This window comes from Vicugna pacos, chromosome 26 (assembly GCF_048564905.1).
Source record: "Vicugna pacos chromosome 26, VicPac4, whole genome shotgun sequence".
Lineage (NCBI taxonomy): Eukaryota > Metazoa > Chordata > Mammalia > Artiodactyla > Camelidae > Vicugna > Vicugna pacos.
Window position 1 is genome coordinate 10,690,270 of NC_133012.1, and position 25,589 is coordinate 10,715,858.

General features: G+C 36.9%; 2 protein-coding genes and 1 long non-coding RNA gene across 6 annotated transcripts in view; 1 reads left to right on the forward strand and 2 right to left on the reverse strand.

Moving 5' to 3' along the window:
• The window catches only part of LOC140689463 (uncharacterized), a 29,774-nt gene extending 22,688 nt beyond the window's left edge, over positions 1 to 7,086 (reverse strand). Inside the window, exon 1 of one of the 3 annotated variants that reach the window (XR_012064440.1) lies at positions 6,464 to 7,086. This is a non-coding gene — a long non-coding RNA (uncharacterized lncRNA). The other 2 variants (XR_012064439.1, XR_012064438.1) reach the window with 2 other exon arrangements.
• Positions 7,087 to 7,193: 107 nt separating this feature from the next.
• GTF2E2 (general transcription factor IIE subunit 2) overlaps positions 7,194 to 25,589 on the forward strand; it is a 59,915-nt gene continuing 41,519 nt past the window's right edge. Inside the window, exons 1-3 of one of the 2 annotated variants that reach the window (XM_072950330.1) lie at positions 7,350 to 7,400; positions 10,395 to 10,564; positions 15,584 to 15,678. In XM_072950330.1, coding sequence (XP_072806431.1) covers positions 15,624 to 15,678 — 55 coding nt within the window. In that variant the 5' untranslated portion in view covers positions 7,350 to 7,400; positions 10,395 to 10,564; positions 15,584 to 15,623. Of the gene's footprint in view, positions 7,401 to 10,394; positions 10,565 to 15,583; positions 15,679 to 25,589 lie in introns of both variants that reach the window. The other variant, XM_031691483.2, reaches the window with a different exon arrangement.
• On the reverse strand, positions 16,199 to 23,508 carry SMIM18 (small integral membrane protein 18). The gene is made up of 3 exons (XM_006201164.4): positions 23,469 to 23,508; positions 17,066 to 17,147; positions 16,199 to 16,652 (listed from the first exon to the last, which is right to left on the reverse strand). Exon 3 carries the CDS (start codon positions 16,611 to 16,613, stop codon positions 16,317 to 16,319), a length of 297 nt encoding a protein of 98 aa, XP_006201226.1. The 5' UTR covers positions 16,614 to 16,652; positions 17,066 to 17,147; positions 23,469 to 23,508; the 3' UTR covers positions 16,199 to 16,316.

The window sequence follows — 25,589 nt, forward strand, 5'->3', positions numbered from 1 at the left end:
CCTAGGTTTTTAGCATTTGATTTCCATCAGCCTTTACCAGCTATATAAGCTGGTTCAATTTCTGCATGGCTTTCAGTAGTGACAGGATGACCAACTGGAAGCTGACAACCAGAGTGCCCATGTGTGGTGTCTCCAGCATGGTGTCTCACAGTAAACAGGCTTACATGGAAGCTCCCAGAGATTGTTGAGAGATTCCTAGGCAGCTGCTGCAAGCTTTGTGACCTCACCTTGGGAGTTCTAGAATAGCACTAATGTTACATGTTATCAGTTAAGCAAGTCACAAAGGATTTAAGAGGAATTGAATTGGACTTCAGCTCTCCATGGGAAGAGTGGTAAAGAATTTGTGGACATCTTTAATCACACACACCTGGCAATCTAGTCATTTTACAGAAGCACCTTTGTGAAGACTTCGTTTCTTTCATAGTCTTATACATGTGTTATGTGTTCCTGTAACACCTGTCACGTAAGAGGTCTACACTGTGTGTTCACCTTGTGTGTGTCATTTTACACTTAGGGTCAATCATTTCTATATTCTCTATTTGAGTTTCATAATATTCCTAGTGTATCATGCAGCAACTTTGGCTACAAGAGACAAAAGTATGATACTGTGTGATTTTTGATACTAACATCTGTAGTTAGAAAAAAGCCAACATTTGGATTCCTAACTTTTTTGAAAAATTAGTAGGTAGGATTTTCAGGTCTTCAGCAAACTTTTCCCTTTTCATGAGTCTGACCTGTATATAAATGAAGAGCTGTGAGAGGTGGATTTAGAAGATGATTTCCACTGTGCCCTACTCTGAGAAATACTCTTTTATTGCCATTATCACTTTTACAATAATTTAGCATGTTGATTCTTCAATAAAGATCAGAGTCAACATTTTAAAGGTAAGAATGATTATATACAGTCATTTCTGGGTTTTGTGTAGTATATTTCAAGTGCTATTTAAAATGTTGGGAGTAGTGTCAAAAGATAAAAAGTGTTGAATGGTAGGGCTGGGGTTAAATATAGATTTTACATAAAATTTGTATGGAAACAGTTCCCCTTTTAAGTTATTTCTCTGTAAGTTGTAGTAGCAGACATTTGTCCTTTTTGTGTGTTCAATCTCTAGACTCCATAAGTTTAGGGAATCCCAATCTTACAAGCCTTGAAGACAAAGCCCAACACCACACATAGAACCAGAATGCTAGGTGCATGATTTCCCTGCCTCCCTTGCAGCTAGGGAGAAGACACATGTCATAGGCTTGGCCAGTCAGATGCATCTATTCCTAACCACTCAGAAGCCAGTGATGCAAGAAACAGGAATAGGAGAATCCATTCTAGTGGCAGGTGACAGCAGCTGCGGCAACAACATCACAGGGCAGCCTGACAGTGGTCCCAGTGCCTGCCATGTTGATTACTAGCTATGGTTTCTAGAATACCATGACAACAATGGTGACTTTGTTGGCCCATTTCAGAGTCATAGTTTTGGCCACTATGGCTCTGGCTGCCTAATCTCTGAACCTGGATCACTATCCATCCCAAGATTCTGTGAGCTACCTTACACAGAATATATTCTAGTTAAATTAGCCCATGTCAATTTCCAATGATCCTCTAAGAGCTGTGACCAATACAGTTTAATTTTTCTAAAATAATCTTGAATTACAGGAAAGTTTATCCATCTATTGTAGCACTTATTGCTTTGTCATTAAGTATTTTTCCACGTGTCTGTTCTTTGCTCCTTCCAAAGACAGAGCACACCCTACACATATTTGTACTGTGTGTTCCTCCTGTTTACTACAGTGTCCAGTACTGTTGGGTTGAATGACTGGGAGTAGTGGAAGAGGACACTAGAAAATTAGATTGTACTGTTTGGAGAGGTCCTTGATAAATGGATGAGAAGATTAATGAGGAATCACTGAAGGTTGTAAGAGGAGGAAATGCCACCAAAGTGGGACTGGAAGATGAAAATGGAAATAGAGAGCAGGATGGGAGATCAGCCATGAGTCTGAGACTGCTTTGTGTGAGCTGATAAAGGGTCCGGACCAGGGTGGTGGCAGTGCAAATGGAAAGGAACGCATGCAAGAAAATGAGTAATGAAACAATCAGCAGAATTTGTGAAATGGTTGAATTTAGGGCTTGAGGGAAAGGGAAGAGTCGAAACTGGCCCTGATGTTTCCAGCATGAGGGACTTGGAGAAAGAACATACCATTGATAGAAAGACCATTAGTAAAATACCAAGACAGGCAGAGAAACTGGTTTAAAGAGGGCAGATGCTAAGTTTCAGACATGCCGAGTTTGTGGTCTCAGTAGGGATCTGCAAATACAAAAGCTGGAGTTTAGGAGAAAAGTCAGGACTAGGGAGACAGATTTGTGAATTACACACCTGGAGGTCATAGTTAAAGCCGTGAGTGAGTGAGTGAGTGTGTGTGTGTGTTTGTGTGTGTGACCTTGGAGAAAAGAGACAGGAGTAAAGTCATGGGGAAGGAGCTCTAAGGAGAAGTGTCTTGGACCACTGACCCTAAAGACAGGAAAGTTAAGAGGAGTGTCAGTGTTCATCAGCCAAGGACCACAGGAACCCCGAACTTTGAACAGGCTGGGTTATTGATGGGGAGGGCTAACAGAGGGTAATGGGGTATCTCAGTAAGATTTCTTTCTAACAAAGAACCTATTACAGGAAGTGGGCTTTCACTGTCCAAAAGGAAAATGATGTGATTTAGCTGTGAACACCAGATTCATTTCCAGGTATCACGGGCTGTTCTTTTCTTCCCCAGGAGGTTATTGGTGACTTTTTAGATTCCAATTTTAGTAGATTTGTAGGGAGAAAAAGAAAAAATAAAAGTAGCTGAAAGGAGCTTCTATGGTTGAAAAAGCAGCAACTTCAAACTATTCATTCACCCATTCAAAAGAATTCATTGTCTGCCTATTAAAGGCCAGCTCTGAGGGTTAGAAGATTGTTAGGGAGGGCAGGGCAAAGCTATTTGAAGATTAAAAAATTCTGTACATATTTTTCCTGAGGAGATGGAGTAAGTGGGGAGGGGAATTGAGGCTGCTGGCCCAGGAGGTGGTAACTGAAGGGACAGATTCTTTCACAACAAACACCAAACATTTTTTAATGCTTTTAAAAATGCCTTCTTTGTTTTTCATTTTGTGTGGGTAAAAAGATCTGTTGGCTTCAAGATTAGGGATAATGGATGTGGTTATCCTCATTACTGCCATGCCAACCTCTGAGCTACATCCATGGTCCTCAGATATACTATGCCAAACTTGAAAACTAGCCCAGTCTGCCTTTCTAGCCTTATCTCCCGTCTCAGACTCCACATTCCAGCCAGACTGGAAGGACAACTCTTCCACCCCAGCCAACACCTTCTGTCCAGTTAAAGACAGCATCTTTGCCATTTCCAGCACCTTCTCTCATCGCCTCTTCCGGGTCTCTGCCTGCGTTATCCTGACTTCCCTTCCTTAGCGCTGACTCCTCTCCTCCAGCCAAAGCAAGTCCTCTGTCCTCCTTCCAAAGCATTTGTATTATACCTCCTAGAGCTCTTTTCACAGTCTGACCTGCCCTCAAGATCTTTGTTAAACCCTTTGAAGGCAGAAAGCATGTCTTATTCACTTTAGTATGTGTTTATTCCTCCTTATACTCAAACATAGTAGATGATAATTGTTTGATTGTGGAATCAAAGTACACCAGGGACAAGTGAGTCAAATTATCCCTAAATGTTAAACTTCTCCTATTATAAAGTTAACAATTTTGACAGGTCTGTCTATCCATTTATCTACCTATCTGTCTATCTACCAAGAGTTAGCGCCAATATATTGGTATCCAGTGTAAAATATAAATTATATTATATATAAAGAGCTATGTCTATATAGAGATCTCTCTCTGTGTGTATATATATATATATCTTCTATAAATTAATGAGAAACAGTTCATTTAAAGTAGGCAAAGTAAATGATCAGACCATTCACATAAATGAAAACTGAATGGCCAGTATGTTTATGAGAAAATATTCAACTTCACTAGCAGTCAGCAAATAAAAATGGATACAAAGAGATCCAAATTAGATTTAGAATACATATATTTGATGATATGTTCTACATACATGGGGGCAGACCATGATGGTTGTCTACTTAGTAATTACCTGCCTTCTTTCTGTTGGCAAAGCCTCAGTTTTGTTCTGAATTTCACTCTGCTTATCCATGTGTTCAAAAAGGGCTACTCCCTTACCACCCACAAAAAGGTGAGTCACATTTGTGAGCTGAGGTTATCACAGTGGTTTCTTTAACAGTGATTGATTGGTTTAGGCAAAGGCATGTAACTACATCTTGGCCAATAGCTACCCAGGAGGAAGTCTGTATATGTAGAGGCAGGGGTTCAGATAGATAAATGAAGATGACATCAAACTTTAAAACTGCTGCAAATCAAAGGAAATAACAGAATGAAAAGGCAACCTACAGGATAGGAGAAAATAATTACGTCATATATCTGATAAGGGGCTAATCCAGAGTACATAAGAAACTTCTAAAACTCAACGAAAACTCTGATTTTAAAACAGGCAAAGGTTGAATAGGCATCCCAAAGAAGATACACAAATGATCAACAAGGACATGGGAAGATGCGCGACGTCATTAATTATCAGGGAAATGCAAATCGAAACAGCATTGAAGTATCACCTCATGCCTATCAGGACAGCTACTATCAAAAGAATAGAAAATAACTAGTGCTGGTGAGGACGCAGGGAAATGGGAACACTTGTGTACTGTTAGCAGGAACGTGAATTGGTGCAACCATTATGGAAAATCAATATGAAGAGTCCTTAAAGATTAAAAATACTGTATAAGTATTTCACTGGGTTCCTGTGAGGATTCAATGAGCTAATGCATGTAAAGTAGTTAGTATGATAGATAGCTAGTGCAGAATAAACTCAGTTACCCAGGGAGGAGGGCTTGTGGGAGGTAATTAGGTCAAGTGGGTGGAGCTTTCCTGATTGGATTAGAGCTTATAAGAAGACAGCAGAGAGCTTGCTTCCTCTGGCTCATGGTCCTGTGACTAGTGCTGGAGCAGATATCCAGGCCAGTTCTGTCTGGCTCCCACGCCAGTGTTTTAACCCCTGCAGACTAAGAGTTACCAAGTGGAGGCAAGAGCAAATTTTTTTTGGAGCAAATTTGTGAGAGGATTGCAGAATAGCAGAGTATGCCACCACAACATATGCCACTTTGGCAGAAGGATTGTTTTCAGCTGAAGGCAACTGAAGTAGATACAAGAAAAGCTCTCTTCCCTCTCCCTATGTGCCTAAACATAGGACAGAAATTTGTGCAGTTTGTGCCCCATACTCTCTCTACCAGGAAGGACAAAATTTGATCACCAGAGACATCTCAGAGATGGCACCAGAGGAAGCTAAATGACAAATTTTACTAACTAGCCCTTATCTTCCATTAGTTTCCTCAAAAATTTGCCTTTACACAATTTACCACCTTAGAAACTCAAAGTCCTTTTTGCTCAAAATCTTGTCACTTCTCTAAAATTTCATTGTTCTCTTGTTAAGATGCTAATTAAGCTCAGGTTCTAAACATCCCTTTGAGTGACTCATCTCCAGGTACTCCTGTGTGTGTGTGATGCACATGCTAATAAGTTGTTTGCTTTTCCCTTGTTAATCTAGCTTTTGTTTGTCTAATTAAAAGGCCCCAGCGTGAGAACTTAAAATGGGTTGAGGGGAAAAAGACTCCCTTATGGGATAAATGATTGAGAATGGAGCAGGGTCCTGGAAAGATATTTTCAGGATTACCCAGGGAGCATCAGAAGGCAGGGGAAAAGGCTCCAGTGGAGGAGACTGTCAGTGCTAGAGAAATCCAGGACAGGTGAGGAGCAGAGTACTAAGTTTAGCTCTTGATTTGTGTAGATGTGAGCTAATTTGCTTTGTTGGCCATTTTGGGAATGTAGGTATCTAATTAGTTGACATGGATTAACTGGTGAGGGGAATTGAAAGGCAGTTATTATTTGATGGCAAAATGAAGTAAATTTATTTGCCTTACTTCAATTTTCCTCTACCAAGCAATTCGTTAATGTGAAAAATTAAAATGTAAAATGAAGCTGCTACACAGAAAAATGAAGTTCTGATATATGCCACAACACGGGTGAACTTGACAACATCATATCAAGTGAAACAAGCCAGACACAAAAAGACAAATATTGTGCTATTTCACTTACATAAAATATCTAAAATTAGGGCAAATTCAGAAATAGAAATAGGTTAGTAGTTACCAGGTGCTGAGGAGAGGACGAAATGGGGAATTACTGTTTAATGGGTACAGAGTGAAATGTTTTTCTTATGCCTTCCCTAAGCCCTAGGTCGAGGCTGCCTATCTGGCTTCTCATTCGATCTTCACAATAGTCCAGGGCAAATAACCCATTGTGGTAGTACAATTATTATTCCCATTTCCCAGATGGGAAAACCGAAACACAGGTTAAGTAAGTTGAGGAATAACCTGCACAATGTAAACGACAGCTTCAGAATAGTTGAGCACTGGCTATGCTGCTGCTTTACGCTGTAAGAGTGATGGACAGCCGCAGGAAATCTGACGCATTCCAATACATTAATGCAGGCTGTGGACACGGTCAGTTATGTTTTTCGTCGCTTTATTTCTACCGCTTTACATTTCAAATGATTCTGAAATCCTTTTCTTAGAGAGTTCACGGGGATCGAGGTTGGGAGTTCAGAAACTCAGCTTCACGTCAGGATTTGCTGTACTGTCTTGGGCAAGTCATTTAATCTCACTGGGCCTCTTTTTCCTCACTTGTAAAAGAGAGAGCTGGAACAACGTTCTTTGAGTTTAGGTGATGGTGACTGGCACTTGATGTAAAGTCACAAGACATCAGATAGAAAATAACTTCAAAAATCTCTTCGCCACTTTGGTTAAACAGATACCAGCGCACGCAGCAGGAGGATCTAGTAGCTTTCTATTTCTTAAAAACATAACAAAACAAAACTGAAATATGTTTCCATTGCTTTAAAGGAAAGATTTCTTGTCTTCTAGTGGCGGCTACTCGCTTCCAACCTAAGTCCCACCCCAACCACGCTCCCGTCGTCATGGAGACCCGGGACGCCCCAGCTGGCGGATTCCCTTTCCGCTCTATCCAGGCGGGGCGCGTAATGACGCACGCGCGTTCTCGGCGGCCGCGGTGGCTGCCGGGACTGAGTTCTTAGCCGCCAGATCAGGAAGTAGCGGGCGGAGCACGGGGCCGAGTCGCCGCCTCAGCTGCCGTCGCCGACGCCGTCTGTGCGGAGACCCCGACCTGGCGGGGCAGCGCCCCGGCGTGCGTGCAGGCTGGGGCGCTGACAACGAGCGGGAAGCGGCGGCCACGCGGGCGTGGACGGCTAGTCGAGGCGGCGGCGGGGTGCGTTGGGCGGCCCTTCTCGCTCAGGTAAGGGCTGCGGCCGCCGGGTGAGGGGCGCAGAGCCCCGGCCTGGAGTTCCTCGGGGCCGCCTCCTCTCGGGGGCGAGCGGGTCTCTCACTCCGTGGGACGCTGGGGCTGCCGTTCCCTACGCGAAACGCTTAAAACCCGGTCACAGCTTGTCAGGAGCATTGTCTTTTAGGCCGGGGGTTCACTGAACAAACTTGGGTTGGAAAGGGGAAATTCGAATCGGAGAGCTGATGGCGCCTCTTTCTAGTCCCGAAGTTTACATTAGCAGTAGCCGCATGAACCATGTGTGTGGAGTTTGGGGAAACCACGGCGTCCAGCCAACTATAATTTATATGCTCCTTCATGGACTGTTTTTTTCCAGCTGCCTTTTGGAGACCTAGTTTGGAATGATTTTTAAACTTTAGTTACAATAGTTTGTTTTCTGCAAAGTCTAAAGACATTTTCCAGAACAAATTGCGGCGCTACCTTTTACCGTCCACCTCTACATTTCTGTCATGTAAGCGGTAAGCAGCCTCTGTTCTCAGCTTGCCGGCTGTTCATAGTGTTGGCACCTGCGAGGCTCAGGCAGGGAAAGAAGCAAAAGAGAGGAAAAGTAGTAAGGTTGAAAGAAATCGAATAATATCCTAGAAAGAACGTGGGACTTTGGAGTCAGAAGATCTGATTTAATTTTTGGCTTCTTAGTGGGCGAACACGTGAACTTACTGAGCTGTGGTGGTGGTTTTTAAAATGTAAAATGAGCAGGGTGATATGTCCTGTCTGCTACACTGGTCAGTTCACGTAAAACTCCAAATATTGAATCGTCTTTGAGAAAAAGGAGGAAAAGTTGGTTGGAGCGTGTGATGGTGAAAGACATTAAGCCTTATATGTTTCAGGTGCCACTGAACGTTACCTGTACCACACAGGTCTCTTTTGTTTCGGAGGCCTTGGCCAGCATTTCAGGGCTGGAGTCAGGAGCAGCTGACTTAGGAGTCAGGATATTGGAGTCCTGGCTCAGGCACTTTCAGCTGTGTGACCTTAACTATGCCCCTTCACGTAAAGTTTCACCTACTGAAATAGGGATAAACCTAAATACCCAAATATTTATTATCTCATCCTGTTGTGAGGATCAAATGCTGTAAACATTTAGGTCTTTGTAAACTGTAACGCTTTCATTTACTGTGTTAAAATTGTGATTATAAAAGCCTGGGTTAATTATCTGGCTTAACAAGGTGAAGGAGATACAGGTGTTTCTTGTTTTTAGCTTGTTCCCCCCTCCCCCCGCCTTGGGAATTCTCTTGTTCTCACCTTCCTTCCCCCAAGACTCTCCTGCCTTCCTCACTCCAGTATAACCATTCTGTTATTTCTTTTCAGATCCAACTCAAAATAGTAATACTGAAATAACATATGTATGTAGCTGTACTATTTAAAAAACTGCTTTCACAAACATTTGCTCACTTTATTCTTACAGTTGGGCTAGCTGTAGACAGCATTGGTAGGTATCCTCATTTTACTTATGATAAAACTGGATTTCAAGAAGTCTAGTGGTTTGCCCAGGGTCATGTTACTCTTAGGGATTAGAACTGAGGGGAGAAGGCAGGTGTTTGATTCGAGGTCCAGTACGAGTGATTCTTCCTTAACTGAAGTTACTCTGATTATTTCTTACTAGTGCTTACATTTTTAACTTTTAGCATGCTAAATCACTTTTTATTTCTTCATTGCTTTTTAAGTGAGGTGCTCTGTGCTTTCATGTCCTCAAATGTAAGCTGCTTGAAGGCAAAGATTTATCTTCCAGAACCTTTTAGAGCTTGGAGTACAGTGCCTCACCAACAAGATGTTTAATTAAATGCTGTGAAACCATTAACAATGAGGCTAGAGCAATTTAAAGATGTTCCTCCATTCATTATTCATTTAACAAATATTTATTGAGCAACTCCATGCTTGAAGGCTTTCAGAGTATAAGATAGTCTTTTTTTCCTCTGAGACCTTTCTTCCCAACTTATTACCATTAGTCTTACAGTGTAGAAATCATTTACATAGTCAACTTGTGTGCTTCTGAGACTCTCCACAGAGTTCTAGGGAGAGTTCAGACAAGAGAGGAACGTTTTTAAATACTTGGTTTAATGACCTGTGGCTTTCCGATTGTACTGAAGTAACTTAGAATTATAGTTTTAGAACTGAGGGACAAAGAGATCTAGTCCCATCTCCCTGTAAATCAGGAATTTTCTGTACATATTGCTAACAAATATTAGTCCAGCCTCTTCACCACTTAATGTTAGAGTTCATCAGTTTTAAAATGTATCTTTTAATTTGTAAGCAAATCTGATGGTTCTCTCTTTTTTTTTTTTTTTGCAGTGAGCCTTATGTCTCCTAATTTCTGCCTGGTTGTCCTGATGCTGTTTCTAAAGCAGCATTGTCCAATAGAAATAGTGTGAGCTGCAAGTGTGAGCCACACGTGTAATTTAAAAATTTTAAAACCCAACGTTGTAAATCAACTATACTTCAATAAAAATTTTATTCTAGTAGCTATAGTTTAAAAAAAATGTAAAAAGAAAGGAAAATTAATTTTAACCTTTTACTTAACCTAGTATATCCAAAATATTATCACATTAACATAATCAATCTTAAATATCTCATTAGTAGTTCTAAAAGTTCTTTTCATTGTATTGAGTCTTTTAAATCTGGTGTGTATTTTACACTTTGTACATCTCAACTCTTGCCCCATTTCATGTGCTCAGTAGGCACTGTTGCCAGTGGCTGTCATACTGGACAGCGTAATTCTAGTGGTTTAGAGAATAATTCTTTTTACCTAGTACCTAGCACAGTGCTTGGCTCATAACAGTTACTAATTAAAGATTTTTTTGAGTGAACGAGTAAATGAATAAATGCAAGTGCTAGAGGACTAATAATAAAAGATAATTTTGTTTGGGAAGTAACTCTTGTTGAGACCTGTGAATTTAGCATATAGGTTTGAGTGACTTGAATCTGTATTAAAGAAATTTATTTTTTTCTTTGCAGCATTATGGATCCAAGCCTGCTGAGAGAACGGGAGCTGTTCAAAAAACGAGCTCTTTCCACTCCTGTAGTAGAAAAACGTTCTATATCTTCTGAGTCATCATCTTCATCATCAAAGAAGAAGAAAGCAAAGCAAGAACATGGAGGATCATCAAGTTCTAAACAGAATTCTGGTTAGTAAAATTGACTGTTTAGCTTTCATTTTTGGGAAACCATTTAGTCATGAAAAGTTCATTTTTTCAGTTCAGCATTCATATTGATTGTTTGGTACTTTGTTAAGTGTAAGGGATGGAATGATAAGAGTTTTTTGCTCTTTAGTTATTAAGATTTAACTGTTAAGTTGTTAAAATTTAAGGTGTTAGAATTTAGGTTGTTATCTTTTTAAAAAATGTCATTGAGGTTTAATGTCTATACCATACAGTTCACTTATTTTAAGTGTATGATGCAAAGATTTTTAGTAAGTTTGCAGAGCTGTGCAGCTATTAACTACAATAGAATGTTAGAACATTTCCATCACCCCCAAAAGATCCCTTGTGTCCACTGGTAATCACTCCTTGTTCCCATGTCAGCCCCTGGAAATAATCTATTTTTTGTCTCTATATGTTTGCCTTTTCTGGACATCTCATATAAAAGGAATTGTATAATACGTGTTTTTTAGTATGTGGCTGCTTTTACCTGGCATCTGTTGGGATGATCATGTTGTTGGTTAACACTGTATTCAGTTAATTGATTTTCAGATATTCAGTGAACCTTAACATTCTTTGAATAAATGCTATTTGATCGTGGTGTGTAATCCTTTGTTGTGACGTTCAGTTTGCTGATGTGTTGTCCAGGATTCATCCATATTGTAGCATGTATCAGTACTTTATTCCATTTCATTGGTGAATAGTATTCCATTGTACGGATATACCACAATTTGTTTATCCACTCACTAGTTAATGGACATTTGGATTATTTCGAATCTTTGTGTGGATGTGTTTTTTTTCCCCTTTTGGATAAAGACCTAAGGGTGGAATTTCTGGGTAATGTAATAATTTTATGTTCATCTTTTTAAGAAACTACCAGATGGGTATACTGTTTTACATTTTATTTTTTTCTCATTCTTGACAACACTTGTTATTCTTTGTCTTTGATTATAGCCATTCTAGAGGGTGTGAAGTAGTATTGTTGTGATTTTAATATGCGGTACCCTAATGACTAATGACGTTGAACATCATTTCATGTGTTATTGACCATTCATGTGGCTTGGTGAAATATGTATTCAGATACTTTATGCCCATTTGAAAAAATTGGGTTGTCTTCTTCCTATTGATTGTAAGAGTTCTTTGTGTATTCTGGGTACAATTTGTTGATCCAATATCACGTGTGTTCTTGATGTCATATTTTAAGAGATCTTTGCCTAACCCAAGGTCATGAAAAGTTACGCTTGTATTTTCTTACGAGTTTTATAGTTTTAGCTCTTAAATTTTGGTCTGTGATATATTTGAGTTAATTTTTTTGTGTATGGTTTCATATAAGAGTCTAAATTCATTTTTCTTGTATGTGGTTATTCTTTTGTCCTTGTGCCATTTTTGAAAAAAGCTTTCCCTATTGACTTGGATTGGCACCCTTGTTGAATTCATACTCAGGTAACAATAAATGAGGGTTTATTTCTGGAATCTGTTAGGTTCCATTGACTCATATGTCTGTCCTTAATGCCAGTACCGCATCTCTTGATTGCTGTAACATTCCAGTCAAGTTTTGAAATTGGAAATTGTAAGCCCTTCAATTTTGTTCTTTTTTTCAAGATTGTTTTAGTTTTCCTGGATCCTTTGCATTTCCATATAAATTTTAGTATCAGCTAATCAGTTCATGTCTGTAAAAGAGCAAACTGTGATTTTGATAGGGATTGCATTGAATCTTTAAATCAATTTGGGGAGACCTACTGTCTCAACAATATTAAGTCTTTTGGTCAATTAACATGGTTATCTTTCCATTTATTAGGTTTTTAATTTAAGAATGTTTTGTAATTTTTAATATGTCTTAAATTCTAAGTATTCTTTTTGATACTGTGAATGAAATTATTTTCTTAGTTTGATATTTGGATTGTTCATTGCTAGTATAAATATATTAGAGTTTTGTATATTGATCTTGTATTCTGCAACCCTGTGGAACTCATTTATTCTAGTTTTTTGTGTGGGTGGATTCCTTAGGATTAATCTACATAATAGGATTATGTCATCTGTGAATAAGAACAGTTATTTATATGAGTGCCTTTTATTTTTCTTGCCTGTCAGGACTGGCTGGTATGATTTTGGATAGGAGTAGTGAGTGTGAATATCTTTGCCTTGTTCCTGATCTTAGGGGGAAAGCATTCAATCTATGCAAGATGTTAGCTGTAGGGTTTTTGTAGATACCCTTTATCAGGAGTTCCCCTCTATTTCTAGTTTGTTGAGAGTTTTTAATCTAAATGAATATTGGATATTGTTAAATATTTTTCCTGCATCTATTGAAATTATCATGTTTGTTCTTGTTCTTTATTAATATGGTATATTACATTAATTGATTTTCAGATGTTACACCAACTTGCATTCTTGGAATAAATCCTGCTTGGTCATGGTGTGTAATCCTTTTTGTTGTGAGATTCAGTTTGCTGGTATTTTGTACAGGATTTTTGTCTCTCTATTCATGAAGGGTATGGTTTGTAGTTTTCTTCTGATACCTATTGTGCTATTTATGGCCCAATAAAATGATCTGTAAAGTATTCCATTTTCCTCTACTTTCTGGAAGAGTTGTGAAGGTTTAATATAAACTTCTCTCTAAATATTTGATAGAATTCACTAAGTAAGCTATTTGGGCCTGAGTTTTCCAATTGTGGGATGCTCTTGGTAGCAATTTCTTCTTGTAGATCTATTCAGGTTTTCTCTTTCTTCTTGAGTTAATTTTGGTATTTTGTGTCTTTTTAGGAGTTTGTCTATTTCATCATCTACATTATCCAAAGTTTTTAAAAGTATTCCCTTGCAATATTTTTGATTTCTGTAAGTTTAGTAGTGATATCCTTCCCATCTTCCGTTTCTGATTTTAGGAATTTGTGTTTTTGTTTTTTGATTAGTGTCGCTTAAAGGTTTGTCAATTTTGTTGATATTTTAGAAACCCAACTTTTGATTTCATTCATTTTTTTCCCCGTTTTTCTGATTTTTTAAAATTTCATTAATTTCCACTTCATTTATTATTTCCTCCCTTCTGCTTATTTTGAGTTTAGTTTACTCTCGGGCTGTTATCTTTTAGACAACTAGGTCAGTGCAACTTAATTCATAACAAAAATTATTTACCTATTTCAAAGTGTAGTAGTAGTGATCTTTATAGATACCATCTTGTTAGATGTTCTTCAAGCTGTTTTCCTAAGTGACATCAAAGCAGAGCCAATCTTTCTTTGAAAGTAGACCTGTCATTCTTATTAGTACATAACAGGTTTATCTCTCATTCCAATGAAATTTACATTGAATTATGGTAAACAAAATTTTAGAAGTGTTTTAAACATTAGCAAAGACTTGCTCTTAGACCTAGTTTCTTTGATTTGCTTAAGGCTATCTTAAGCTCCAAAATCTCAGTGGCTTAAAACAACAAAAGTTTTTCTTTCATACCTGTGTTTATCATGTGTTAGCAGAGGTCTTAGCTCATTAGTCAGTCAAGGACCCAAGCTGATAGAGTAGCTGATACTGCAAACGTTGTTGGTTTCAGTGCCAGAGGGAAAAAGAACTCTTAAAGATCTTGCCTGCCAGTTCAGTGCTCTGGTCTGGAGGTGAGGGTGACTTCATCTCACAACTCATTGGCTAGAACTAGTCACAGGGCTGTATCTACTGGTTCCATGTGCTCAGAAAGAGGGGACCTGGAAATACTGCGTGTAAACACTAAAGACACCATACCACCGTAGTTCGGGTCACTGTCATTGGATTGCCCGATTAGCTGCTTACCACGTCTCTTGGTTTACTTTCTTTATTATCCATTCTCTGTACAACAGCCATTGATTTTTCTAATCATGAATCTGATGACATCTCTCTCTGCTTAAGGCTGATTTATCATTGCTTTTCAGACAAAGTCCACCTTTCCCTGCAGTTTGCATGCTGTGCCTGATCTGGTCTCCACTTACCTTTTATGCCCCTATCTCTCTGTTCCTGTACTCTGTGCTAGTGATACTGACTTGTAGCTTCTCTAATCTGCTTTACTCTCTTCTGCCTCTTGGCCTTTCCTTATAGTACTTCCTCTTCTTGGAACATTCTTTTGTACTTCCTTCCCTCTTTCCTTTGGTTAACTCCCATTCTTTTAGATTTCAGCTTAATAGTCATTCCCACTTGGCAGTTTGAATTCAGTGCTTAGCCCTTGAATTCCCATCGCACTCCCTATTTCTGAGGAAGCTGTTGTGTTCCTTTGTAATTGCATGGTTACTTGTTTGCTGTTGTAACCTAATATCTCACACAGAGAAACACTCAGTACGTATTTGTTGAATTGCTAAATAAAGTACAGGGTAAGGTAGGGAAAATTTGATAGTGTATATTATAAAAAAAATGTTTATTAAAGGACCCATATGCTTCCCAACTATGGCAAGGACCCCAAAGTTTTCTATTTATGAAAATATGGTTTTAACAAGTACCTTGGTTGTTAAAGTATTTTGTATATCTAGATTTCATAAGTCTTTTGAAAGTTGGTTACATTTTCTGTGTTTGTTTCTAATGTCAGAAAAAAAAGTAAGTATTATGTCAAACAGTGATTTCAAACTGGCATTTAGGGTTCTCTAAAACAAAAATGACAGATATGTATGTTTCATGTCACATATCAAATATTTGCTGTTTTGCCGTAATTTTCAATAGCTTCTTAACTTATTAAATTGAAGTGCCCATTTAGTTAAAGGCTGTTATTTCCATTTTTTTGTCGTTATTTTGAGTAATGCTGTTGTACACATCTTTGTATCTTGAGGTTTTTTTTTTTTTTTTGACCTGATTTCTCAGAATAAATTTCCAGGAGTGGCATTTCTGGTCTAAGGGCAGTTGTAGTGCAGTGGTTAAAAGCATGCTTTGGTTTGTTCACAGGTGGTAGCAAAATAGTGTCATGGTTATAAAATAGAATACTGTATAGCTCTTAACATTCCAAGAAATAAAACTGCCCTATTTCTTAACAGGTGTTAAATGGTCTTACCTTTTGACTTTTTTTTGCAGTTTTTTTGCATTGGGTATCTTAGCCCTTGAGAGAGTGAATATGAGAAGCATAAAGAAAGAACAAGCTCAAGAAATGCAGTTTAGGGGGTGTACAAGTAAGTTTTAGTTTGAAAATGGCCCATCTTAGACCATGTATTTCTTACTAAACAGTAAGTCAGTTTTATGAAAAGTTTATGCAGGTGTACTTGTGACCTTTCTGAGTATTTTGAGATTTTTTTCCCACACCAATCTTACATAAAACTTAATTTTTAAAAAATGTGTAAGCTCAATAAACTAGTAAATACTGTTTTTTAATAAGTGGGGACTTATGTATTAGTGGAAGTATTTTACTTTGGTTTTGGATAAGCATTTTAAATAGCATTTTAATTAAACCAAAACACATGGAGAATAATTCTGTTTTTTTAGTCCATGTGATTTATTTAGATATAAGTTACTTTGGGATCATTAGCCTTTCTTTTGTTTTCCAGTTTACCTTTTAATGAGTACTGAATTCTAGGAATCTTTTATCCAGTTTTTGAAATGTCATTTTAAATAGATTGGTAAATTATTCACATTTGTGAAGTTTCACTGTATATTTAATGAAATGGATACACACACAGAAAGTGCATATTTAATTTGTTTTTTCTTTCTAGTAGAAATCTTTTAATTATTCATAGTCAGAGTCAATTTTGTAATAACAATTGGCCTCAGAAATTTTTCCTTTTTTCTCAGTGGTTGAAGGCTGTTTTTGAAGCTAGACTACTTCAGTTTCACGTTTTCTGATGTTGTCCATCATACTTCTGAGGGGGTTCGGTTCACTTCTCAGGTCTTTCACAGTTTTGTTTTTCACACAGCAGCAACAGTTAAGCACTTCATAAAGGAAAGCCAGCACTACTAAAGAGACCACTGTAAATATAAATAAAAGCAGAATAACAAAGCAGGCAGTGTTCCAGTTATCATGGAAAGGGTAAATTTTTTGAACTTGAAAACCAAGGTACTGATAAACAGATGTAGTTGTTTCATTCCAGAGGCTGGAGCTCAGGGAGGCCATTCTTAAAGAGATAGCACTTCTTATGTCGCTTGTTTGACTCTATAGAGAGGTAGAAAATGAATACATGTAACCAGAGTTTACAGGTTTGTCAATTCAAATCTCAGTTTTAAGATTTGTTTGTAAACTTATATAGGCTGCATCAGTGTTCCTTATTTTCTGCCATAATTGGAGCCTGAGTGGTGTTTCTGAGTTTTTTCTGTCTATGCAGTGTATTCTTTAAACCATACTATGTATTTCTTAATGTATATCATTTGTTAGACAAATATGTTTGTTCAAGTGTCATATACAGAAATTAACTGCTAATGGAGGGAGAAAAAGGCAGCTGAATTATTTTAAAAATTTGACTAAAGCAGTAGTCAGCGAGCTGTTATCTATAAAAGATATTTGCCTTTTAAAGTCTTCCAACTGCCCTCAGGAAAGCTTTTCTCATTACCCTCATGGATCCATCTCACCTGCTTAGTTCAGTGTATTTCTGTCTCTCGTTTCCTCTCCTTTAAACTTCCAGGACAGGTGATCTGAATCAGGAAGTAGTGGCTGAGTGAAAAACAGCAGATAAAGAAAAGCCAAATAATGACAGTTTTCAGAATAAGGACAATAAAATTTTAGATTAATGTTGCCTATGAAGAGACCTGAATTTAAGGTGTTTGTTTTTGGTAATGTGTACGATAGTCTTAAATGTCTTGTAATAACTCAATGACCTATGGGCACGAATACTTAAAAAAAAACAAAACAGACAAATTCAGTGCTCCAAAGCTATCTAAGTTGTTGTTTCATTTCGCAGAACTAGCCAGTGAGTTAACGTTTCAGTGTTCTTGCACTAGATTTTGCTCTTGTTAACCTGATACTTGTTAGGCCTTAAATGGAATCATAAGGATTGAAGATTTGGTATTATTAAAAATGCTAAATGACTTTATTATCTGAATCTTTTAAAAATATCTTTTTAAGCTTTAAAAAAATTATGCAATACCTATATACCAAGAAACTTTTTGAAGTAAAAGGGGAAAAACCCCGTAATTCCACTTGAGTTTGTATGCTTTCTTTTATGAAAGAAATGAATTACTTTGCATACTTTTTCTTTGCTACGTAGTTGTAAATATTAAACATATTTATTGATTACCTACTGTGTAGGAAATACTTTTCTAAGTGTTGGAGTAATGTGTGTGAGAGTGTTTTATTTAAAGGAAATTTCAAGGTGGTATAGAAATTTAAGAGTATAATGAACGCCTGCGTGCCATGACAAGCTTCATTTCTCAACTCTCGGCCAGTCTACACCTCTGCCCTCTTGCTTCTACCTCATACATTATTTTGAAGCAAATCCCAGATATCACGTCACTTCATGTAGGAGTATTTCAGCACATATCTCTTAAAAGGTGAGGGCTGTTTTAAAATGTAATCACAATATCATGTTCACACCAAAAAAGATAAAAAGGTGACTTTAAAAAACTCGAAGCCATAACAATATAATTATGTAGATTTCTTTATTTTCTTTATAAACATAATTTTAAAACTTTGGGATTGATAAATTAATATTTTCTAAGTTTCCTTTTTCTTTCTTAAATATAATTTGCTTGGCAAATCACTTCACCTGTCTGAATGGACTTGTTTCCTTCCTTTCTTCCCTTTGTGTATGTTGAAGATCAGATTGATGATCTAAGGCCAGAAGTTAAGGCTTAAATTTATTTATTTATTTTTGGATTTAAGAATCCTTCCATTTCATGGTGCTTAGTGACCCTTGTCACTTGAAATGAGGGACAAGAGACTAATGGACAGTAGTTGAATCAGTTGCTTCCTTAGTTCTTGGACATACAAAAATACATTGTCTGGCACACAGATCTGTGATTAACTTCCCACTACATTACAGCAGTTCAAAGTATGTCAGGAGACCCAGCCTTTCAGAGTTACCCTCATTTGTCCTTTGGAGTTTTCTCTTCTAAGCACAGTCTTTAAGAAAGCAGGGCTGAATTGCTGTGTTGCACAACTCCAGGGAGCACTGGTCATACTGTGTTGTGGGGTGGGCACCATTCACGTAGGATACAGTGTAAGCTGAAGCTGAGCAATGTGAGGTGCTGCCAGGCTACCCCTCCACCTCTGCCTTGTTGCTGCCTCTGATTTTGCACACATAGTCAAGTAACCTATGGAAACTAACTCAAACGGAGACAGAAGTTAAATCCTTTTTGACCCAGCCTTCCTAATAGACTAGTGTAGTGTGTGCATGCGCACAGACACGCACATGCCTGAAAAGTGTTCAACTTTGGAGCTCTTTTAAGGTTTTTAGCAGTACTAAAATGAGGGTATTCCTGGGAGGGGTAACATACATTGTTAGGGTTATTTTTACTTAAGTGTGAATGAGTTTCAGGTCGGTTTTGAAAAGCAGAGAGTTAATAGAGAGGCAAGAGAAGATGAGGACCTTGGGAGAAACGGGGTGGTGCTGTTTAGCTGGGTAGGTGAAGAGCAGGAAGACCTGCTTGATGGTCTGTCCCTTAATTTTACCTGGGGTAACCTATACCTCTTCAGCACTGATGAACATATTCCTTAGACTTTCTGTTAAGACTTTTCAGGCTGATTCCTTTTTAAAATTTGGAAATTTCTTTTGAAGATTTCTCTTCTAAATCTGGCATTAGAGCTGATTGTGTAGGGGAGGGAGGAGAGAGTCGAGTGAAGCAATTTCCACATTATGCCCCTCAAATTAGTTGATGTACCTTATTAATGGACTTAAGCTGTTACTTCACTATTGATTTCAGAAATAACAGTAATTTAAAAAAAATTTGAAAGCATCACCTGTAATGATCCTATCTCCCTAACATATATCAAACTTTTGGCTTTTTTCTTTCTCCTACAAGTTGACTATATAAATCCATAATTTATACCTGGTTGAAATTACGCTGAATTTATTACTTTGCATAGTTTAATGTATTATGAGTAGGACTTTTAAAAAAAATTCGTAGTGACTTTAAAACTGGGGGGAATTTGTAGAGATAGATAATGTAAATTACTATTTCAAAATGAAATTTTAGAATGATTAGAAAGTTGGCTTAAGGAACTTTATATTCTGTTTATTTTTGAGATCCAAGTGAACTGCTTAAAAACTTTTAAGGTCCCCTCCCCCTGAAAAATTAGGGAGGGACGAATAAGGATGGGAAGGATGAGAGAAGGGGGAGGAGAAGGTGGGATAGACAGACAGACACAATTGCATTTAATTATTTGAAGTTAACTTGCTCGCATTCAGTGACTCTTCTACTGATTAAATTAATACAATATATTCACAGTTGAATGTAATGCATGAGTGAGGTGACTATGGAAAGCTTTTTAGGATATGTTTTTAGGTGAACAAAATGCAGGACAGTGTGTAGAGGAAAGAGGGAAATAATACATATTTCTACTTGCTTGAATCTGCACAAAAATCTTTGAAAGGAAGATACAATAAATTAATAACAGTGATTCCTTGTGGGGTTGGTTGGAGAGTAGAACCTGGGGACAGGGATGTGTGTGAGACTTCTCAAGGAGTACCTTGTGGACAAAGAATGCCACCTGCTGTGTCAGCAAACAAAGGATGTTGAAGCCATGAAGCCATCAGCTACTACAGCTGCACCTGCCAGTGAGCCCTCAGGGAACTCAGGATGGAGACGAACAGGCTGCCTGCAGCAGTGCACACCGAGGGGACTCAGGATGGGAAAGAACTAGATACTGGCCCTAGATAGTTAAGGTGCATATCAAAGGAACGATTTCAGTGCTCCCAGACTCGTGCATCTTCCTGCAAATTCATAAGCCTGAGCTATAAATTCATTAACCTGAGGTATCTGGTTTTCTGTAATATTTTGATGTTCCTGCTACCTGGTTTTTGTTGCAAAATCTCGTGTATCCTGGCCTCCTCCCTTACCTCTTCGGAGCTATCTGAGAGGCTGCCTCCTAGGCTTAAGTCCTCAGAAAGCCCCTCAAAAAATCCGCCAAATAAAACATAATTCTCAACTTTTAGGTTGTGCATTTTTTTCCTAGTCTACAATCCTGTATATTCTTTTGGTTTTTGAATCATTTGAATGTATTACTTATTCAAATCCAAACTAATATATTTTAAAATTATTCCCTGCCTTTGGTTTTTAATAGTCTGTTGTGTTTTATATAGTCTATTGTGTTTAATTGTTGTGTTTGGATTACTTCTAAAAAAATGAGGTTTAGTAAACTCATTTTGGTTAGGCTGTATAATTAATCCACACACGAATGTGCCTTTAGTAATTATTCTTGTAATAGTGACTATAGAGAACAGTGTATGGCGCCTCCAAGGGTAGTTCTAAGTTTCGCTAGAAGCATCTAAGCAGTTTTAAGAAAGAGTACATACATGTCAGGTTTATGTTGTAAATGACGACAGCAGTTTGTGAATGTGTTGATAACTGATGAACAACTGAAAACATTCACTCTTTAGTTAGCTTCTGGGCGTATCTGGAAAAAGTAAACCTTTAATGTGGAGTCATCTTCCACCTTTAACTTTTTTAAAATTTTTAAATTATTTATTCATTTTGTAATTGAAGTACATTCAGTTACAATATGTCAGTTTCTGGTATACAGCACAATATCTCGGTCATGCATATACATACATATGTTTTCATATTCTTTATCATTAAAGGTTATTACAGGATATTGAATATAGTTCTCTGTGCTATACAGAAGAAACTTTTTTTTTAGTCTATTTTTATGTATAGTGGCTAACATACGCAAATCTCAAACTCCCAGATTTATCCCTTCCCACCCCCTTTCCCCACCACCTTAAATTTAATGTGGTTTATTCTTTCAAAGTACACTACAGCTCTTCTGTGTTAAGTTTAGGTAAAATCTAAATCTTACTTTGATGGATAATTAGATACATAGAAAGACATTTACCATTAGTATTTCCTTGTATTTTAAGACTATTTTTGAAATTAAAACGTAAATTTATATGAAGCAAATGCTGTAAACATGCCTTATGAAAAGTAAGAGAAAATGGCTTAAGAAAAATGGTCTATTGTACTTTTCTGGATCCCTCATTCCCTTTAACATTTCATTACAAGAATGGGAAGTATTAAAGGAAAATTATAATTTTTAGTTTATATTGTTGTTTTGTATATTCCCTTATTTCTCCTTCCATTTTAAATGGTCCTAGTGAAATATTTATAAGGATAGGACTTGGAGCTGTTCTAGAACCTTGAATTGCCAGATGAGAATAAAATTATGCTTTTGCTCTATTTATGGGAAAAAAAAACCCTTGAATTGAATTCTGTAGTGCCTTTAAACATATCACTTTGAAATATGATCAATTGATTGTAATATCCTTTATATATAGAACAATTCACACGGCCCTGGAACTTTCTGAGGTAGGCCATGTCTCTAAGGTAGTTTGGCGAAACAGCAGTGAGTCTCCATCTGTACTAACTATAGCTACATTACCAGTAAAATGTGGGCTGATTATAGGGTTAAGACAATGTGAATGGTAGGAGTTTCTGCCTACAGTTTACCTGAAGTTTACAAGTTAACTGTTTTATTTGACTAACTTTGTCAAATTTTTACTTTATCTGAGACTTTTTGGGGGGCTCCCACACTTTGTATATCAAGCAGGAATGTTTTCTAGGCAATTAACCACACTGTACTGAGCCTGGAGAGATCCAGTATCTTTTTACAGAAGTCTTTGAGCTCTATAAGGGATACTTTGCTCATGCCAGCAGAACACTGGCTAAGAAATAGAAGGAAAAAAATTCTTTAAAATTTAAATAGATTTACCAACAAAGAAAAGGGCAGAAGTTGGATCTTTAGTTTAGGTAATCTGGAACTATAGCATCTAATAAATAATTATAATTTCATGCTTGAATATTATAGAATTAGAAATTTGGTCAGCAGTTTATACTCATTTTTAGTAGACATGAATGATGGCTCTGAGCCATGAAAGTAATCTTACTACCTTGAAAGGTACCCCCTGTCCCTTAACCAGTTTTTCTTAGGACATATTTTTATTTTAAAATGGAAATTATAAAAAAGATTTACTGTGTATTTATTTTGAAGATCAGTTTAAGAATAACTTTAACATATTAAAGTACTGTGATAAATACATATTTTGTAGCATACCAAAAACATAACTGTCTAAGAAGGTTTTTAATTTAACAATGGCATGACTTGTATGTTCAGTAACATAGACTTTAAAATTTCACTGTAAGGAATTTTAATTAAAATATATGAAAATCTGAAGCTCTATAAATAATCTCTTTGGTTACAGTATAATGTAGCCTACCTATTGGTACCTTTCTGGTCTTTTTATTTTTATATAAAAATCACAGTTATGATCATTTATAGGCATTCTCTACACCTACACTCAAAGTCAAATAAAAACAATTTTGAATTATTTTCTTATATTTGTTAAAATACAACAAACTTTTTTTTTTATAAGTAACTGCTTTTTACCAGCCAATATAATTTGCACATATAATCAGAAAGCTTTAGTCCAGGATATGCTTTTAGTCTAGGTTTTTCTTTAAGAAAAATCCTTTGTTAAGAGAAACCAAACTGCTGAAATGAAATAGCTCAGAGAAAATGAAATTTGCAAGTAACCACGTAAATCAAATGCATATGGTTTACTCTAAGGTCTGGATATAGATCAGATTCATAGAAAATGTCATGAATTTTCTGTTAAGGCGCAGAGGGTGAGGGTGCTTGCTTATCAAGTAGCACAAGGCAGACTTCACATTTTCGTAATAAAATCCTGCCAAGCGATGAAATGAATACATGTTTTTGGGTCTTTAGTAGGAACAAAGCTTTCTGCTTGGTTTTTGTGATAAAATATTTATACTGTATCATAAGGACATGTATTATTAAATAAAAAAGATCATATAAACCTACCTCTTGCTGAAAGGCTGCTGTTGAAGCGATGGTATCGTCTGTGTGTAATGCAGTCTAGTGCACAGCCAAGATGGAGCTGTGCTCCTATTGGTTGAACCACAGTGCAGCTGACAGTTTCCTCTTCGTTCATTTGCATTTAGTCTTGCCACCCTAAGAGTAAATCATTCATAAACTTGAATAGAGCTGTCTGGGTTCTCAACTGTCACCCCTTTTTCTTGCCTTTTTTGTCTTTAAGCTAAATTTCTGTATAGGAATTTGTGAGTTAGTAACAAATTGTTGATTCCTTAGTGTTTAGCTATAGAATTTCAGATCCTTCAGTGATTGTTTCAGTGCTCAGGCTAGAAGAGAGGTTGTAACCTAGGAAACAGTCCAGGTTTATCAGTTTGGTATTTCCTTCAGGAAGTGTGCATAAAAATCTCATAAATGATTTTTTTTCAGTGTTTGTTCTTTATATAAATCTTGCTCTCTGAAAGTGATTATTTCCATGTGGCGGTTTGATTTAGATGAAATTCTGAGGGAAAAGAAATAAGGTTTTTACCTCTACTAATTGGGAGAGGGTTAGTTTTGGTAGGTACACCACCTGCATTAAAAAAGCAGTCTGTGAAATTTAAATTGCAAAAGAATCCTTAGTTGGTCTTTTAGAGACAAAATGTTTTATTTTGCTGTATTAGAGTTGTGGTCTAAGCATAGCAGTCATGGTTTTTATTTATGGGAATGGGCTATTATAACATCAGCAGACTGGGTAAGTGCTTGCTATGCAGACATTTTTTTACATTATGGATAAATCAGCACATTTGTTTCTGGGGCAATAAGGTGTACATGGATATATTCTTATGTTCGTTCCGTCAACTAATATTTATTGTTTACTATGCCTGGCATTGAGTTAAATCCTGGAGACCCCATGGTTAACAAAGCTGTTTGTCCTTCATGATTGACCATTTGCATGATGCTTATTCTTAACATACTGTCCTTTACTGTTTTTCATAGTCTTCCCAGTTAGTTCTTTAGTAGTGTAGGATAAACTTAATATTATTTTACTAAAGTCAAACAAAAATTGATTAAATATGCACTTAAGAATTTCTGTACTCTGACAAAATACCCAGTTTGAGATGGAATAATTTGTGTTAAATGCTAGTTAATGATTTTTATACAAGGCAGCATCACAGGGTTTACAACTGGATTTGAATCTTTATTCTTCCTCTTACTACTCTGTTTTCTTATGCTTCAAACAGGACATAAAACCTCCTGAATAGGATTTTTGGGAGGAATTAAATGAGAATCATTTAACATGGCAAATAGTAAGTGTTCAATAAAGATTAGATACTATTACTGTTAGGAGTGTCCTGAACATCTCAGAAAATGAACTACATAGGAGGTATGAAACAGTGAATGTGAAAGCACACCTAAAAGGCATTCTTAATATTGTTATTTTGGGAAACATAGTGAAGTAGTAGGCTTTAATGTGTCAATTGTATTATCAGTATTGTAAAAAGTTATTTTTAAAGGAAAATTGCATATGAGGTCTCATTTTAGTCTCAAAAACATATTCAATAAAGCCTTTTCACTAACTAATCTCAAAGGAATATTATGTTGCCTTCTAGAAGCTGTTCTTTTGGATCTCTGACAGTTGTTACATTTGACTTGTGGTTGTTCTAATGCATTCTTTTGTTTAAATTATTATTACCAAACTGGTGCCAGAAATTGACTCGCCTTCCTTTTATTTAACCTCTTCCTTTGTGGATCAGCCACATGGGAACTTTATAATATCTGATCTGATGCCTTGCTGAATAGAATGTGTACTTCTGAAATGTCTTCCCAGCGTTTATGATTTTTGCTGTTTCTGCCTATGATTAATGGAATGCATTTGTGATGCAAAAGTAGCATTAGGGTTTCTGTTTATAAATATGCAACAAAATGGTAGATGTTTTGAACCAGATTATCTTCTTTATAGATTGCTCCTTGTTTCATGCTGTTATCCTTTTTAAGCACCTATGTTTACGCAGTGGCAGCCCTTGTATTTTTTTATTCCAAATATATCTCTAAAGTGGACTTTAGAATAGTTATGGTGTAATACTTTTTATTAATTCCCATTAATTAATATCCATTTATTTAAGCTGGTAA